General features: G+C 36.8%; 1 protein-coding gene across 2 annotated transcripts in view; it reads right to left on the bottom strand.

Moving 5' to 3' along the window:
* LOC134751865 (rho guanine nucleotide exchange factor 1-like) overlaps positions 1-18,491 on the bottom strand; it is a 97,418-nt gene that overhangs the window by 9,579 nt on the left and 69,348 nt on the right. For both annotated transcript variants that reach the window (XM_063687387.1, XM_063687383.1), the window contains exons 6-8: positions 1,964-2,067; positions 1,293-1,421; positions 528-769 (exon numbers count right to left, since the gene is read on the bottom strand). In XM_063687387.1, the coding sequence (XP_063543457.1) occupies positions 528-769; positions 1,293-1,421; positions 1,964-2,067 (475 nt within the window). The remainder of the gene's footprint in view (positions 1-527; positions 770-1,292; positions 1,422-1,963; positions 2,068-18,491) is intronic.

Below are 18,491 nucleotides of genomic sequence, written 5' to 3'. Positions count from 1 at the left end.
TTATCGCTATGTTGGCACTTTGACGTGTGTCCTCCATCAGAAAAAAATCTGAGTTACCCGCTAGTCGCGCCTAAAGAAGTTTTACTTCAATAAAAGTGAGGAGTGGGACAAGTTTTATAACTTAAGTGCAGTCAACGGCATTCATTTCATGTTTAGTGAAACGTTCTTTAGATTTTGGTAAATTTGTTATTAAATTACTATATGGGCTTGTGTTTTAAACAAAAAAACTTAAAATGGACATCGTAACACACAATAAACAGATGCTGACATTCACAGTTAACTCATGCTTCCTGCAATTAAACATATACTCGTAAGAGTATCAAAATGTGTTTAAAACAGAGGTTCGTTTAGTTTAGATTTCGTTCATAATTACAGCAGTATTGTTAAATCATCTTACCGTCCCCAACATAGCATCAGCAACTGCTCTAATCGGCACGATATGGTTACTCGAATCCGCGTACAACTTCATATGTCTCTCTCTAACACCAGGCAAGAGTGCTACGAGTAAGAGAGAAAGCATTACTTACCGTTCCAAGCATGGCATCAGCAACCGTCCTAATCGGCACAATATGGTTACTCGAATCATTCCTCAGCGCCCTCAGATCCGCGTACAACTTCATGTGTCTCTCTCTAACACCAGGGAGGTTGGGGAAGAGTGCCCTCAGTTCTTCCGCGGGTAAAAGAGACGGCTGCTTTTCCAACGGTCGAAGGAAGTCGACGCCGAGGACTTTGAGCCAACGGACATGAGAGCCTTCAGACACGATTAGTTCTGTTGAAGAAGAGAATAGTTGTTATTTCTTACAATGCTTTTGGGTCACATTTTTTAATCTTTAGAAATATAAAAACCGGACAAGTGCGAGTCAGACTCGCGCACCGAGGGTTCCGTACTTTTTAGTATTTGTTGTTATAGCGGCAACAGAATTTTTTAATTTTTTTTTATTTTATTTAGAAATACATCATCTGTGAAAATTTTAACTGTCTACTCTGTCTAGCTATCACGGTTTATGAGATACAGCCTGGTGACAGACAGACGGACAGCGGAGTCTTAGTAATAGGGTCCCGTTTTTACCCTTTGGGTACGGATCCCTAAAAATCAAATTAGAAGGTTTTGTCAGAACCATAAGGGTCAAAAGGAGTGTAGCGGGCAGAACTTTTGGTTGCCATCGACCTGGTATAAATATAATGTAAATTACTAATTTTCTTGTGAAATATTGTGTAATGCACGCAATATTTAGATTTTATTGGACCTTCTTCACAATATACGAATAAATCTCTCAACGTTACCAACTTACCATGGATAACCTCCTGACGTTTTCTGTGCCGCTTGTCCAGCAGCAACGAGTCCAGAATTTGTGGAGGGAGGCTGTCCGCCCACTGCGGGGCTAGGGGGTCCTCCTCCTCCGACCAGTCCGATTGGGAAGCTGCAAAGTAAATTTCAAGATTAATGATGTAATAGACAGGTGAAGATCCGCGGGAGAACCAATATTATTATAACCAATCGATATAACTCCAAAATAAAATGTGTTTTCAATGGGCTGTCCTGTAACAGCCCATGGAATGCTTCTACTAAAGATAGATAGGAGAGCTAAACAATCCTCAATCCCATGCTAACAACTAGACTTAAGTGGCAGTAGGCAAGATAAAAAGTTCTGCTAAAAATTACATAGCTTACAAGTTATGTTGACAACAAAAAACGATGCAAGTTTAAGAAATTAAAAGTCTTAGGAAAAACGATAAGATTTTTTTCTCTAAGTTTGTTCTTCCGGTAATTAGTACTTTCTTTAAAGTACTTATTAAATCTTATAAAAAATTACACTTGTTATTCGGGAAATAGGAGATTTAACGCCTCAAAAATTAATGTATTCTCCGTTATATGTAAAGTATTCTAACTCGTGGTATGGATCTTTGAATGCAAAATCCATTTCCCCCAGACGCTTCGTATTTAAAGAGGAGAACATCTCACCTTGCGGATCAGCAGGAACCGTGGTGCTCTCGTTACTTCTGGAAGACAAGCTGGAACTGCTGGAACTGCCTGATGGGGCTGTCGGTGCGCCACCTTCAAGGTCACTGTAACACCAAACGGTATGCTTTAACATTCGTAAGGACCCAATGGTAAAACAATTAATGTGATTTGAGTTGAAGTAGCCTCTTTGTGTAACTTAAGTTCCCTTTTTTTTTAACCTGACTTGGGCTCTATTGCACTAGGGCAATTAGAGCGGTAGGACTGCGTGGGGGGATGGTAGCCTGGGGAAAATCCAGGACCCTTCCGCATCACACGAGACGGTTTTGCTACGCTGGAATACTCCTAAAGAGTTTTCGCTCCAGCGCGGATCGGTTGAGCGGTCTCAACCTGATCTGAGGGTGTAAAGGTAATCGAGCTAATGGGACCTTAAGTTCTATTAAGTTAAATTTAAAGCATATAAAGGTGCCATAAGTAGTTATGGCAATCTTATTTTCATTAAATCCTTAAGGGGCCCACTGACTATCAGTCCGCCGGTCGATATCGGCCTGTCAGTTGTTCGGAACTGTCAAATTTTTGTTTTAACTGACAGGTCGATATCGTCCGGCGGACTGATAGTCAGTGGGCCCCTTTATAATACATATGTGATACGTAAAATTATTTTTGTATTTCATTTTACTAGTGTAAATCCCTAGTCCAAAACCAACAAATCAATTAATTATACGAATTAATTTTCCGCGTTATAAAATAACAAACAAGTAACAAACGTACATAAGTTTAGTTAGCAGAGTCTTAAAGACGCCTTAAAGTCTCAAGACATAAAAGATAATAATCAATAAACACTTATTGAGCTAGTGCCTTATTGTCTCTTAAGTAGACAGTTGATCATTAAACTAACATTAAGGCTTGAACTAAAAACAACATTTATCATCAATTCATCAACACAAATATGGTATCTCCATCAACAGCACAATACCTGACTTATATTGACCGGGATATAGACCGTGATTACCTTTTGTATTATTTGTGAGCTCCCGATATTTCGACGCAGTTACATGCATCATGTTCACGGGTGACTGAAGATAGCGGGTGGGTGTCAAAGTTGTGTAGACAGCGCTCTGTCTACCCTCATTCTTATCGGGAGCTCACAAATAATACAAAAGGTAATCACGGTCTATATCCCGGTCAATATAAGTCTAGCGAAACTAACCGTGAATCATTCAAAACTCTAAGCACAATACCTGTTCTCGATCTAGATCTAAATATAGAGATGACACACAAATCGAACCAAAGGTCGGTCGCGAAGGAAGCCGCTTCAAACATCGGCCGGAAACTGGGCTATTCCCGTACCGTACACAAACGCATTTAGACCATTCACTTTCCGCACTAGCATCTAAAACGCAGTTGCAATTAAGACTTAGTTCTCTGAAGGCTAGGTTACAATTTGCTTTAGGTTATGAATATTAAATAGTGAGAGTAACCTGTAGACTTACAGTTGTAGATATCCTATTATAAATACCCTAGTTAACCGAAACATATGAACATGAATTGACTGGATAAGATGTAATGCATAGGACTATAATGCCAAGAAATATAAATATTTGTAGAGACTACCGACCTCTTATCATGTAAAAATTGCTCCATTACACTACACAATCTTATAATGAATATGATATACCTAAAGATATGATAACTATATATATCCTTTTGGCTTTATAGGATTAGTAAACATTAACTATAGAAGAAGAATTAAAGATGTCTTTAAACAAAATCCATGCTCTAGAAAATTGCCACAACTTAGAAAGCTAACCACGAAACAAAGAACAATGAAAACCCAATAAACCCAACTCGTGCCAAAACTTGCAAGAGCACCTGGTGTTTCACCAATACCAACCGAAACGCTATTATGATTCAATGACATTTAATTGCCGATGAAAACGGAGCGAGGCTAATTGCGTTTCAAAAAATTGATAAGGTTTTCATCTCATTTTGATACGACCTTGTGTCATCGCACCAATAAGTGCGAGCGAGATGTCTTGTAAGACGACATAAAATGTTGGTGCAGCCGCGCACGCTCACTCTCATCATCATCATCAGGAGATCCTTACTAATATCTTTACTTAATATAAATGCGAATGTTTCTATAGATTTTAACGTTATTTTGCATGGAGGTAGTTTGAGTCCTGGGAAAGGACAAAAGATAGTTTTTATCCCTGAAATCATCCCTTAAGGGGAAAGTGGGGAGGAATTTATTATGGAAGTTGGGATATAGAAGTACTTATTTTACGCAGACGAAGTCGCAGGCAGAAGCTAGTATCAAAATAAGATGGAAACTATATCAAATGGTTATATCAGAATCGGCTCCACGGTTGTTGATAGTGTAAAGGAATATTGTACAAACAAGAACAGGAAACTGCAAATTTGGCGAGCAAAGAGCTGCGCCGTATTTTAACCTTTGGCATCTGACACACGACCCGATTTGAGCGTTGAGCTGAGAAAGTGTGAAATATGGGGACGATTAAAAGGAAAACATTGGAAGATGTTGTAGATAGAGAAAGGATTTATGTTAACCAAGGAAGTATAAACAGAACAATAAGTTGGATGAAAATTTAAATCGGAGATCTTGCAGAGCTTGCCGGCGATGGCGGAATGAACTGGACTGCCTTCCGTAGTGGCCAGACACAGCATTAGATAGAAATCAGTATAGAATTTGGGGAAAGCCTTTGCCCAGCAGTGGGAGCGTGGGATACCAAATAATAAAAAGTATGACGAATTCTTGGACCGAAAACTTACTTTACAATTGAAAACTAATTATTCAATAAGTAGTATTTAGATCTGCAAGATTTTATGTAGGATTCCTGTTTATGCGTCTGTAATATAAACATTTTGGTATCGGGTGACCACCATACTTTACATTAAAATTAAATAGAAATAACACAATTAACTTACACTACTGACTACCGAGTGTTTAGCATGAATTTTATATCATTATCATTTTATATCAAGCACAATTTCCAACTCTCGTGTACAATTTTAAAGCGCTCCAGATATGAAATTATCCGCCACGGCGACATAATTCGCGACTCGAGAGCACTCAGCCCTAATCCGATTCCATCTCATCTCAGCGGGTTATTCCAACACTTATTTGTTCTATTGACTTTTGTGAGAGCTTTTATAACGATTGTCGAGTTCAATTTTGAATTTACAATGTTATAGGACTTTTCATGACTGCTGACATTAGGAATACATTATCTAAATTCAGGACGTTTAATAAACATAAAATAACGGAATCTGACTAAGCAGAAATATGACCAACATATGAATGGTTTTCAAAATTTAATTATATGCCATATTTATATTTCGCTGTTTGGTTTGATAACACAAATATTAATCTCCAAAAGTATATAAACAACTTTCTATGAACAATTTGATAATTCTGAAGTACCCCGGCTTCGGCTACTGGAGGCCTAGGTCACTTTTTCTTGAATATATGATCTATTTTTAGTTTATAAAGCCTGAATAGTCTAAAGTTTTTCCATTTGACGTAAAGTAGGTGACCTTATATACAACCTTGAGGGACACCCCAATAACTTTCACCATTAGTCATTGTTATCGGCTGCCACGATTAATATTAATTTATCTTTTTTTTTAATAGCCTATCTTGTGAGCTACTACCCCTTTCTTCCGCCATTTAATTTATTAGGGTTATTCCCACTAGTTACCACCAAGTTGTTACCACTGGTAACTACTGGGAAAAGGTGGGTTTCTTTTTTCCAGTAGTTGTGTTTAAAGTGATCAAAAATAGTCGGTTTTTGATCACTTTTATTATTGAATTACGCCATTATCAATGATGCTCCTATATAAATACAACGTTGCGCTACGCAGTGCGGCGTAAGCGCCTTCAACAAAAGGTCCAAGTTTCATAGATAACGTCACAATTAATACAATTTACAATTAATAAGATAAATTTCTTCCAATCCTTAATTTCTCCTTAACTATTTTAGTTTTTGCACTTGCACCGGTAAAACAGTTTAAATATTTTTGATCACTTTTAAGGCACTTTTCTGAAACACTAATCGATTTATAATTATTTATTAAGTCACTATATTTATACTATACTATTTCTACTGTATTGAACTCTACCAACATTTTGGTGGTAACTACTGGGATATTTTTTCCCAGTAGTTACCACTGGTAACAACTTGGTGGTAACTAGTGGGAATGACCCATTTATAATAACTAATTTAAAATGAAACACATCCTTTTTGATCCACACAAATCAATATTGAGTTGAAAATCTATTTTTAGGCCCCAAAGGGAAACGTACGCCATGATGGATAGCACCGGACACCGTTTGATCGGTATTTGATGGGTTCTAAACAGGAGGCCATACAAACATATGTAAAGGATATTGAATCTTAAGTGTAGGGGTGTAAGGAAGTAGATTGGGTGAGGGGGGATGACAAATGAGTTGCAGATTAGATTTGACGGCAAATGATGAAGCAATTAAGGTATTGGATGGGCTTGGTATTTATGTATAGGTAATTATTTGGGAAAATGGTTAAGGAGTTTTATTAAGGTGGAGGTAGAGATATTGTGAGCGAGGTGAAAGATGTATGCAAGTTTGTTTATTGGAAGTAATTACTAAACAGCGCAACTACTGAGATGCTATATCAAGTCAACTTACAGTTCTACACCATAAGTCGGGAATCCAGAACAAAATCTTGCTGATATTGTAAATTATGTAAACCTTATTGTTACTTTATTATATAGAAATATGATTAATTTTAGACTGTTTATCTATTAATTTGAAGTTTTTTTTTTTAATTTCCCTTGAATCGTTAGCTTAATCATCGTCATCATCATCATATCTGTCAGTTTTACCTAAAGGCTACTAGCGCAATTCTCGGAATCTGATAACCTGAACTGCAATATTTACTACGATTACTACGAAACTAATATTAGTTAATTAAAAAGTGACATGTTGCACACCCCGTGTTTATAGAAGTCGGTCACGGTCGGGGCAGTGTATGTTTTATGTGGGAAATGCTTAATATTTTTCGTGATAACAGGAACCCGTGGTACCTTCCGTGGTTTGCTTTCCAAGTTGAGTTAATCCAGATTATTAAAAGAAACAATATCCATCTGCTGTTTCAAACTAATACTTAAAATTTAGGCATAATTCTCTAAATATATTCAATCCAATACAAATTTAATCCGTCTTCACAAACACGTAAAACACCACACAACAAATCCAATGAAAGAAGTCCAAAGTCCTGCTCATATCATCGAAATCGAGAGCATCCTAATGTCCCAGTAATTAAATCACCTGCACCAAACCCACGTCACAACGAGACGGCAGCAGGGGGCAACGACACAGACAGACAGACGCCTACATGAGGAAGAAAAAACGGTACAATAATATATGAGACGGATCCTTACGGCGTTTTGGAAGGATAAAGACAATGCGAGTGGGTGAGCGTTTGTTTTAACTTATGACGAATCTTTGAAAGGTTAAAAGTGAGATTGATGAATACTAAATGATGACGAACTAACAGCATTGTTATGTCTATTATAAATTAAATGCTCCTGCAATTTTATTCGCGTAGGCCCGTTTTCAACTAATTATGAGTTGAATTTCCAAAAGTGCATCACTACAACATTTGAAGAATACCTATATACGTTTAAATTTTTAATGTTCTCCCTTCAGTAATTTATGCTGTGTGTTGTCTTGCCTGTCAATATCTTTATGACGCAACTGTCTTCTATATTTAGATGTATTTGTGTCGACTGTCGTCGTAGGTATTTACGGAATTACGCAATTCGAAAAGAAAACAAATATAATTCAATGAAAGTGGATGATTTGGATTATTTATTCTTTACTAATCCCACATTTTTTACATCACTTTGAACTGAGACGAAAGCTTTTAAGAATTTTCTGTATCATACTAGGATTCCATATGACGGCGCTCCCAAGTAAATACAGATATATCAAAACTGGCAGCAATGTATCTTATGTGTCTTGGCTAGAATTACTTAAAATTCCGGACTGTTAAAAGCAACATTATTAAATTCCTCGGATCAGAATGGGATCAAAGCATGGAATGGGTCGCAAGAATTTGGCAAGTTTTGTTTCAACACAATCTTTTGGACGTACATATTTGTTTTGATAAGAAAAATATCTTAGTTTTTTTGACAATGGTGAAGTACTGATAGTTTACAAATATAGACAGAGGACAATAATTCCATTTCAGCTACTTGCAAAAATTTCGATTTCATTCTTGTTAGTTATTTAATAGTATTTACGTAGTAAACATGTTCAACAAATCCTTTATTAAAGCATTCTCGTTCACCGATGGAGATACAAGACTGTAAAACTTCTGATTGATGTCAGTCTAACTATTCATTTTTCCATACATCCATTCCACACAAAAGGCTGTTTATCAAAATGTAGCTGCTGTCAGGCTGTTACCTACATTCGCGACTTTTTTAATGACGTTTTCTAGAGTTATAATAATATGTTTATTATCTAGTCTCAATATAAAAAAAACTATCCTATACATATAACGTAACCCTTTCACCAGGAACACAAGGTTATGAAATGTCTTCCCGTTCGTGTCGCGAATCGTTTCTTGCGATTCCAATTCAACGGCAATCCCGGGCCCTTAATGATCCGATCCGAGGTCGGCCATTACATTTGATGCCGAATGCCGCATTGACTGAAAATCTGATCTTGATCTGATATTGACAACTTGATTTCAATAATTTTTTTTAATAATTGCATTTTAAAGGCGAATTTAGGTGGTTTGGAAACTGCTAATAGTGCTACAGAGGCCGTACCGCGAAAGTTATAAATCGTAATTCAGATAACGAAATTACGATTTATAATTTTCCTCTTTAATATTCGAACGACAGAGTTGAATAAACGAACGAACGAACGAATTGGTTCGTGATAGGCCTACAGTAATCGGCAATGTAATTGAACACATGAAAATGTTAGCAATATAATATGATTATATTTAATTTTTATGAATCATTCATTCATACAATCAAAAAATATTTACAACAACGACTCCACTGTTTCATTGTTCACCCCAATGCCACCAAACATCCAAACTCTAATAGCCATAACATAATAATAAACATTTTGTACTGTGAAACATTGAATCAAAAATGCGAAAAACATTTGACTGTTCTATAGAAAAGAAACCATAGACGTGTGATCAAAGTGCCCAAAAAATCAATATTTAAGCGTTGTCGGTTTTGGTGCTTCAGTGAAAATTGCGCAGTACGACCTAATCTCGTTGTGGCATAGTGTTGAAAACTATACTGTACTGGTGCGAGCGATGTCATATGTATCTTTATGTGTTATCTGTCGTGGCATCACCGAAAGGGCTATACGGAAGATGGCTGGCTTTATAGCTATTATGCTGAGTTGGGTCCATTTCGTGATGCACACATAAAATGATTTTATTATTTTCATGCTGTTGTTGTCTGTACATGTTCGTACATGTTTTGTGATCGTCATGAATAAATATCTTTTATCTTTATCTATCTAAATTAATATCAAACCAGGATCAGATTTAAACATTCGAATGCCGCTTCTAATGTCAGGGCTGGGGTTTGGTTTTCGTTTCAAACGAGAACGTGAGATTGCAGCAGAAACTCAATTTCTTATATCAGATTAAAGGATGTGGTTTGAAGAAAAATATTACTCTCAATTTCTTAAGGGGCCCACTGATTATCAGTCCGCCGGACGATATCGGCCTGTCAGTTAGAACAAAAATTTGACAGTTCCGTACAACTGACAGGCCGATATCGTCCGGCGGACTGTTAGTCAATGGGCCCCTTAAAGTCAATACTAGTCTTGTATCGTTTCTGCTGTCACTGATATAAGGCTTTTTATTGAGAAGGCTTACGTTTACGTTTAGTATAGAAAATCCTCTTGCAAACAAAGCGCCATGGAACGCAATAAACTTGGTATGTATATCTGTGATAGAATCCGAAACAAGAAGATCCGGTGACGTACACAAGTAGTAGACATCGGTCGACGGATTGCTGTCCGCGCGCGAATTCCGTGCACGGCTGAGGAATGTTAGGAATGTTGGGCGTCATGACATAGTGGTGTCATTTTGTACGTACGGGCGCGGCGCACACCCCCCCACTTCCTCGACCTCCGAATGCACGGAATTGGCGCGCGGACAGTATGTTGCCGAGATGATAGGAGAGGGCAAGCGTGTCCTAGCGTGGAGGCCGTTCTAAAAGACCGGATCACAAACCTCCAATCTGATGGGAGGATGACATTAAAAGATTGCAGACTCACTCTGAAGGAGAAAAGCAGCTAATTGGGTTGCTTGGAGGAGAATTGGAAAGGCGAATACTCACTGAAGAAGATGAAGAGATAAAAAACACCTTAAGCCGGCGACAGTGACGAGACCGATCTAAGAACCATCGTATCTAAACGCATATGATAAAATGTGACACATGCGGTAGTGCTTAAGGCGCCATAACTGTAACTAGGTTTACTGTATGCACTTGGTTCACTATGTAGGTACGATTCATACCTTTCAGACAGCGCCCTCCTGGCAAGTAAGCTGACCGCTGGTGGCTGCCGTCCCGCCGGCAATGAGACGTTGCGTGAGACACGCGGTGGTACTTGGGTCGCCATGATTGTTCAATATTTACACTTGGTTCACTGTGTACGCTTGGTTAACTGTGTACACTTAGTTCACTGCGTACACTTGATCACATAGTCACATAATCCTTTTTTTCCTAATGCCTACCTTTGTAGCTTCTATTAAAATGACAAATATGTTCAATGATCTAATAGAAATTGAAGAATCCATACAAAATATAATAGTTTTCATTGCTATGATGATGATTGTATATTGATTTCCTGGTTTAAAATATTATTTCTGATGACAAGTGCCTGACATTTACTACAATTGAAATTATGAGGTTATAAAATCAATGTTTAACTTTCAGTACTATCTGATTGTCTAGAACAAAGCTGACCGCTTATTTTAGATTATACTAGATTTCACTTTAGTATCTAATCCAACTGTACCTACATTATACCTGGACCACTATATCAAGTGTCTATTACCACGGCCTCATTAGGTAGATAAAAACTGTAGTCTTCCTACATTGCCTATCTCCCTATTATAGACCACAAGGGCGCACGGAACTTGTATAAAAATGCACCTAGCGTGCACTGATCAATTTAAAACCATCCTTAATCGTTTGTAACAAAGTATACATTTCCTTGAAACACAAACGCAACCGTGGTCAAGTGCTTTCAAGCAAAAATCGCCCTTAAATGTATGAAGTAATTACGAACGACTTATTTAGAAGAACTGAGTATGGTCATAAACATCTCAATAAGTACCTATCATAGTTGTTTCTAGTGCTGTGATTTCTTCCGCGGTTTGAGAACCATATAGAAATAGTATTTTGGACTGCATAATTAAGTTAATAAAGTACAGTCATCTGTACTATATTATCATCATCTCACATGAAAAATACTTTAAAATAACTGACAACGGCGTGTGTGCCAGATCTTTATAGAAGTGTGATAAAAAATAATTGACTGTCGAAAAATTACGGATGGCGATGATGAAAAATATTAAAACGTTCATGATTAAGAGAAATCATTTTTAGGGTTCCGTACCCAAAGGGTAAAAACGGGACCCTATTACTAAGACCGCTGTCCGTCTGTCTGTTTGTCACCATGCTGTATGTATCTCATGAACCGTGATAGCTAGACAGTTGAAATTTTTGACATTTGTAACACCAAAGCGGTTGCAAGAGCGTTGCGGGCTTTTAAGATGGGAGTACGCTCTGTTCTTGAAGATATATCTAGATTAAAAGCTTTTGAATCATAATACCTATCAGAATTCTCATGGGAGAATATTTGCACTATGACTTGTAAAGGACAGTAAAGGAAATTTCGAAAATAACCATTTTAGGTGCAGAATTTTTTCTAACCGTCCAATCGCAAATAAAAACGCTTTTAACACAAAAAAGTGCCTATTTAAAGCCCGAATATCAGGCAATATACGCAAGAGGCTCATAAAAGTGTACATCTGGAGTATAGCACTATACGGAAGCGAAACGTGGACAATGAGGCAACGTGATAGGGAAAGGCTGGAGGCTTTTGAGATGTGGTGCTGGCGCCGAATGGCAAAGGTCAGTTGGACGGAGAAGAAAACAAATGAAGAGGTTTTACGCATGGTAGGAGAGAAGATGAGTTTGTTGAGAACCATAGAAAATAGAAGAGGAAAGATGCTTGGACACCTGCTACGACACGACGAATTTATCAAGAACATAATTGAAGGGAGAGTTGAGGCAAGGAGGCGGAGGGGCAGACCAAGGAGAACATACATAGATCAAGTAAAGGAAAAACTCAACGTCGTGTCGTATCAGGCTGTCAAGGAGAAGGCAGAGGACCGACACTTATGGAAATCGCTCCACCGACAAGAGTATAACTCTTAAATATATGATGATGATGAATCGCAAATAGTATTATAACCGTACACAATTAAAACACTAAAGCAGTCGGCTTCTAAGTTATGACCAGTTAATTAAGACTTGTTTACCTGTTTCAATTATAATTACATTCAATTAAGCCAGTATCTCGAGCGGTAACCACACAGATCGTGTCAATCCGCCATAACCGAGACACATACTAAATTAAACCCAATTATGGACGTCATAAATGGTGTAGAATTTAGCACAAAACCCGACCTTAACACGTTTATATTAAGTTCAAAATGATAAGATATGTTTATGACTTTAGGGCTGCTTAGTTGTAAAATTAAAAATCATATTGCAATTTACATGTGATTAAGCAGCTATAGCATGTAGTGACATAGTATTAAAGTACACAATGCGTTGTGTTAAAGAAAAATTTACCTCTAGGTTAACGGTAGATGGTAAAGAGCGGCTTTAAAATCATTTACAGTACATATGGTGCTACTTTCTCGCACTAGTGCGTAAAAGAGCACTTTTCGTGCATATGTCGAAAATTTAAAGGGCCATATGTACTGTAAAACGTTGTACGGTACACGTGCGAATAGGACATTCGCAACTCGTGTCGATTTAAAACACTCCCTGCGGTCGTGTTTTAATTTATAGCCACTCGTTTCGAATTTCCTCTTTTCCGCACTTGTATCGTAAATAACTATTACAGTACATATGGTGCTTCTTTCTCGCACTAGTGCGTAAAGAGCACTTTTTGTGCATATGACGAAAGTTTAAAGGGCCATATGTACTGTAAAACGTTGTACGGTACACGTGCGAATAGGAAATTCACAACTCGTGTCGATTTAAAACACTCCTTGCGGTCGTGTTTTAATTTATCGCCACTCGTTTCGAATTTCTTCTTTTCCGCACTTGTATCGTAAATAACTATTGGAATATTATATTATATTAAGATACAACTAAATGTGAGTTACTTATTGTATTTTTAATAATATAGTATTGATAGATAGCACACACACAAGTTTTTTCTTAAAATATAATACATATAATAACCAGACTACTTAATTAAGAGAGTGACACTCTAGTAAACATAATGAAATTCATATACATACATATGTGACTGTATATTCTTGACTGACAGACACTAATCCTGCACCATATTTTTAGGTTTTATCAATTATACAGGTCATATTTATTTTATACGAGTTCGATCAAACAGTATTTGTCTTAAGGGGCCCACTGACTATCAGTCCGCCGGACGATATCGGCCTGTCAGTTGTTCGGCACTGTCAAATTTTTGTTCTAACCGACAGGCCGATATCGTCCGGCGGACTGATAGTCAGTGGGCCCCTTTAATGTGCATTTAATGTAAACAATTATAATCGTCATATTGTCTTCGGTTACCGCGATAGTTACTCATGAAATAAAACTATGTTATTATTATTATTATTTTCTATTCAGAGCCCACTGTGTCCCACTGCTGGGCAAAGGCCTCCCCCCTCTTTTTCCACTCGTCTCTGTTTAGTGCTATATCTAACTATGAAAACGGATTATATCGCGTATATTGAATTTATAATGCAAAGGTTTCGAAACGTCGGGATGTATTATAAATTCAATATACGAGATATAATCCATTTTCATAGTTTTATTTTAATTATAATCCTCTTAAAAGCTTGAATGTACATATATATTTAGTTTGTGAAATAATCGCGTATGAGACGGACAGTCGGACATTGTTGGGATGCGTCGGGTGCAACGTTTTTCTATTTATAGTACGGAACGCTAAAACGCGGATTACTTTCGACTTTTTAAGATGCATACTGCATGCTGTCTAATTAACGGTGTAGTACATTATTTACTTACATTAAAAATATATCTTCGAAACTAATCAATTTGTTAAAAATTGTCTAACTAGTTAAAATTATCTAGGACTAAAATTTAAATTCTGTACTTTAAACAGGACGAGCAAAGATGATTTTAAAATCCGTCCAAGTCCAAGAAAAATCCAGAAAAGTATAGATAAACAGATAAAATATATTGTATTTTTTTTTTAATTGTGACGTTCCACGACGAAAGGTACCTAATGGCGGGGTCGTAAGTATTGATCGCCGTTAATAATGGCGTAAGCGCCGACCGCCATAAGGTACCTTTCGTTGTGGAATGTCCCAATTGAACTTTTTAATTTAATAATAAACTATTTTTAAATACCTAATTATTAACATAAATCTTGATAATTTAGTATTTTTATAATTATGTATTTTACGTCAATAATTAATCCTTATTACCACACACAATATTAACGTTATAATTGACACACCACAATATCCTAACATTAAAATCATACAACTCCTCAATGTTCTATCTATACACGCACAATTTTATTTATATTCAAAAACGGACACAAAACACTCGCGATACATAAACATATATGTATGTCTGTATGTACGACCGATCGCGTTCAGAGTTAAGCGCAGACTGCCAAGCCTGTACGTACGTATTAGAAGCAAGCCAGATATTCACAAAGCTTCAAGACCAGGATAAGCCTGGCCCCTGTTTCACCACTGTCAAAAAAAATTGTCAAGGGGATGAAACAGGAACCACAGGCTCAGACGAGAGGACAATAGGGCAGTTGGCGCTTGTTGGATTTTACTAAATCTAGTTAAATAGATAGAAAATGAGCAATTTATCACACTAAATTGAAAAATTAAAAAATATATGGTAATAATAAAAAAATACAAGGCCTCGGTTTCGAAAAAAAAACTTTGGCTCCCAGATCTTTGTTGACAGTTGTTGCTGTTATTACTCAACTGATTCTCGTGTAATTTTGTAAGCAAGTTCGTAAATTAATAAATATTTTTTTAGTCACTAGTTTCCATACAGTTTGTATGTATAGGTCAAGTGGTTTTATGAATAGATTTCCGCGAATGCGTGTTTAAGGAACACCGTACTCGGAAAGGTAAGTATAAAGATTGTTTACGAGTTTTCCTATGGCGATAAACAATATGTGTTTGGAGCGAGGTAACGCGCGTAGTTATGGCCACATTAGTGCGTTATATTTAGAGAAAACATGTTATTGAAAAAACCGTTTATTGAAATAATCTGGTAACCTACAGTGAATTTGAGAAAAATCAATCGCAATGAGGGCTATCGTTTTTTTGCTCACCAGTTGGCGCCTCTGTTGATGGTGGTCCAAAAGACTAAAGAACAGCTGTCAGTCATTGAAGTGACAAGTGACATTTCAAACTATGGAAAAGACCACCATCTACACTAGCGCCCCTAGCGGCGAATTCATACGCGTTAGCCCTCATTAGTGTCTATGCAATTATTTAGGATTAGGTTGCCGGGTGGGCCCTAGATTATCGGCGAGTACAAAAAATACAGGTTAAAAGAAGAAGACATTAAGATAATCGCAAACCAATAAGCACCTAACCTTTCTCCAACACGAAAAAAATTGTTTTCAAGAATTAATCCTACATTGCTTTTAGTTTTTTTTTTATCAACCGTGTACTTATATTAACTATAAGTAATAATTTCCCTAGCTAGCTAAACCAAAACATACGTGTAACTGTTGACAAAATTACTCTTGATAGTTCAACTGGTAACACTTTTAATTTCTATAAAAAAATATGTTTACAAAACACACCCGTAATACTAGGAAAATAACCAGACACTCAACTAAAAGAGTAATTAAATGTACAATAATTACATTTATTTAGTCTTCTATGTACTTCACTTCACTATTATCATTCTTAACTTTGGAGTATAAGCTATAAAACCGTTTGTGGATATTAAGGGTGATCATAGTATTTTTCTCCTTAACTTCCACGCGGTTGTTAATCTTTAAGTCAAAGTTAGTAAGTGTCATTACTCTGTGGAATATGAGGGTGGATGACGGGAAATTTCCCTGGCAATTTGGTGTTATTCCAAACGGTTAACGAAAGCAGGAGCGTTGTAGGTACATACGAACCAGCATTAGAGAGTTCCTGGATTATGCGTAGGTTTTATTGTTACAGATTTTTGCAAAAAAAAATCTACAAAATAAAGAACTACAGATACTTAAATAGAAAATTAAAACTCTTGGGGTCTCCCTTCATATGTCGACGCGGAATCGGCAAAAGCCGATGGAAAAAAACTTTTATTTTTGCGTAATGCCCAGCAGTGGGACACAGTGGGCTCTGAATAATAAAAGCGAAAAAGTTCGGCTCGGCTAGATAGCATCAGCCGACGCCTCTTTCGCTCTCGCGCAGACATAAAGGTTTTTTCTATCGGCTTTTGCCGATTCCGTGTCAACATATGTAGGGAGACCCTTAGGCCTCTCTTTCATCTGGGACTCATCATTTTCGAACATCAGTTTAACTTTTACGGCAGCGACTACGTGACCTCACAAGTCCAAGGGGAACGCCATCACCAAAGAATCGTCCGTTTTACACTAGACCGACTTACAGATAGAATAGAATAGAAAATATTTTTTCCCCTCACTAGCTCGGAAAGTTGTCTTTTATCCTTTAAAACAAGCGGGGAAAAACGCATTTTATCCACTAGTGGGGAAAGTAATTTGACCTTGGATGGAGCGTGTTTAAGTAGCTTGACAGATAACAAAACGTAAAACGGTCATAATAATGATTCGTTTGATATTAATTATCATTAAACAAATGGTTTTTTTTGTAATAAAAAATACCAAATTTAGCTTTATTTAATGATTGTATGTCATAAACCTTAAAGTTCCATAAGAAACGTTTGTTTTTTAATAATGATGTTAAATATAATTTTGAACGCACAAGTTGAGTCGATGCAATTTCAAAACGCATCATTGACATTTCATACGTCAGAAATGTCAACATTGTCAACAAAATTTTTACTTAAAAACTTCTCACGTAAAAATACAGAATTTCCAGTTTTTTTTGTTATAATATCGTAAAAAAATTAGTGATTTTAGTGATGAAGATGATCTAACGCCTGTGGATGTTGCACTTTCCTCGCTATAGTGAGGTGAAAAGTTTTGTGTTACACACGGGTGCAAATGTATTTTACTTCTCGTGTGTTGAAACACTTGCTACGCTCAGGATTCTATTTTAGAACCACTCGCTTCGCTCGTGGTTCAACTATAGAATCCTTTCGCTTGCTCGTGTTTCAATTCCACACTCGCGGGTAAAATACAACTTTGCACCATTGTATAACAAATAACTAATTTGCTTGAATACGTAACAATCAGATCTTATAAAATAGTTAGACAGTATTCAGTCGACATAACATCAATACCATGAAGTTGGATTGGGCCCAAAGATGGCGGCGGGCCCAAATTTCAAAGTTAAAAAGACCTACTCGAAACTTGATTGTAAAAGCTAATAGATTATGATCCAAAAAAAAACAATGTTGGAAAATTGTGGATTGAACTGTCGTTCGCGGCATTTTCGGACAGACCTTCAAACCTTCAAGAAAAAAGCATACACCTATCTTAAAAGTGGGTACAAAGCACCTGCAACCCCTAGTGTTGCAAGAGTCTATGGGCATCGATAATTGCTTACCGTCAGGCGGTTCGATTGCTAATTTGCCTCCTTTATCATAAACAAAACTGTTTGGTGTTGGTGAGAGACTTGCGTTGATCAAGCAATCATAATACACAGGCACGCCTTGAAGTCAATATGGCTACAATAATGTTGACAGTGGAAAATTAAAACACCCACACGTGGAGAAAGGTAGGGTTTTCTCCGCTCTTTACGTTTTAAAGATACTTACTTTCAAGGTAACATAATAAACGTAGAAAGTGAGAGGTACTTAGGTATATTATTCACGCTTCTTCTGTCTTATAATAGTTATTTACGAATATGTGTAAAATAGGAAATTCGCAACGAATGGCGGAGAAGAAGAAGATATAAGCTATTAGCTCCATTTCTGTTTTATGTTAAATTACTTTAATAAAATTTATAGAGTCAAATTCTCTGGATATTATTTTGCCACTTTCTGCCAAAGTCAATCAGACCAAATATGTGCATAACATTAATAAATCTAATATGACTAATAAATGACTTAAGTCACGAAAAGATAAAAT

Source organism: Cydia strobilella, chromosome 23 (assembly GCF_947568885.1).
Source record: "Cydia strobilella chromosome 23, ilCydStro3.1, whole genome shotgun sequence".
In the NCBI taxonomy this organism is placed as follows: domain Eukaryota; kingdom Metazoa; phylum Arthropoda; class Insecta; order Lepidoptera; family Tortricidae; genus Cydia; species Cydia strobilella.
The sequence above is the reverse complement of the archived record's forward strand: the minus strand, read 5'-3'. Positions and strand labels throughout refer to the sequence as shown.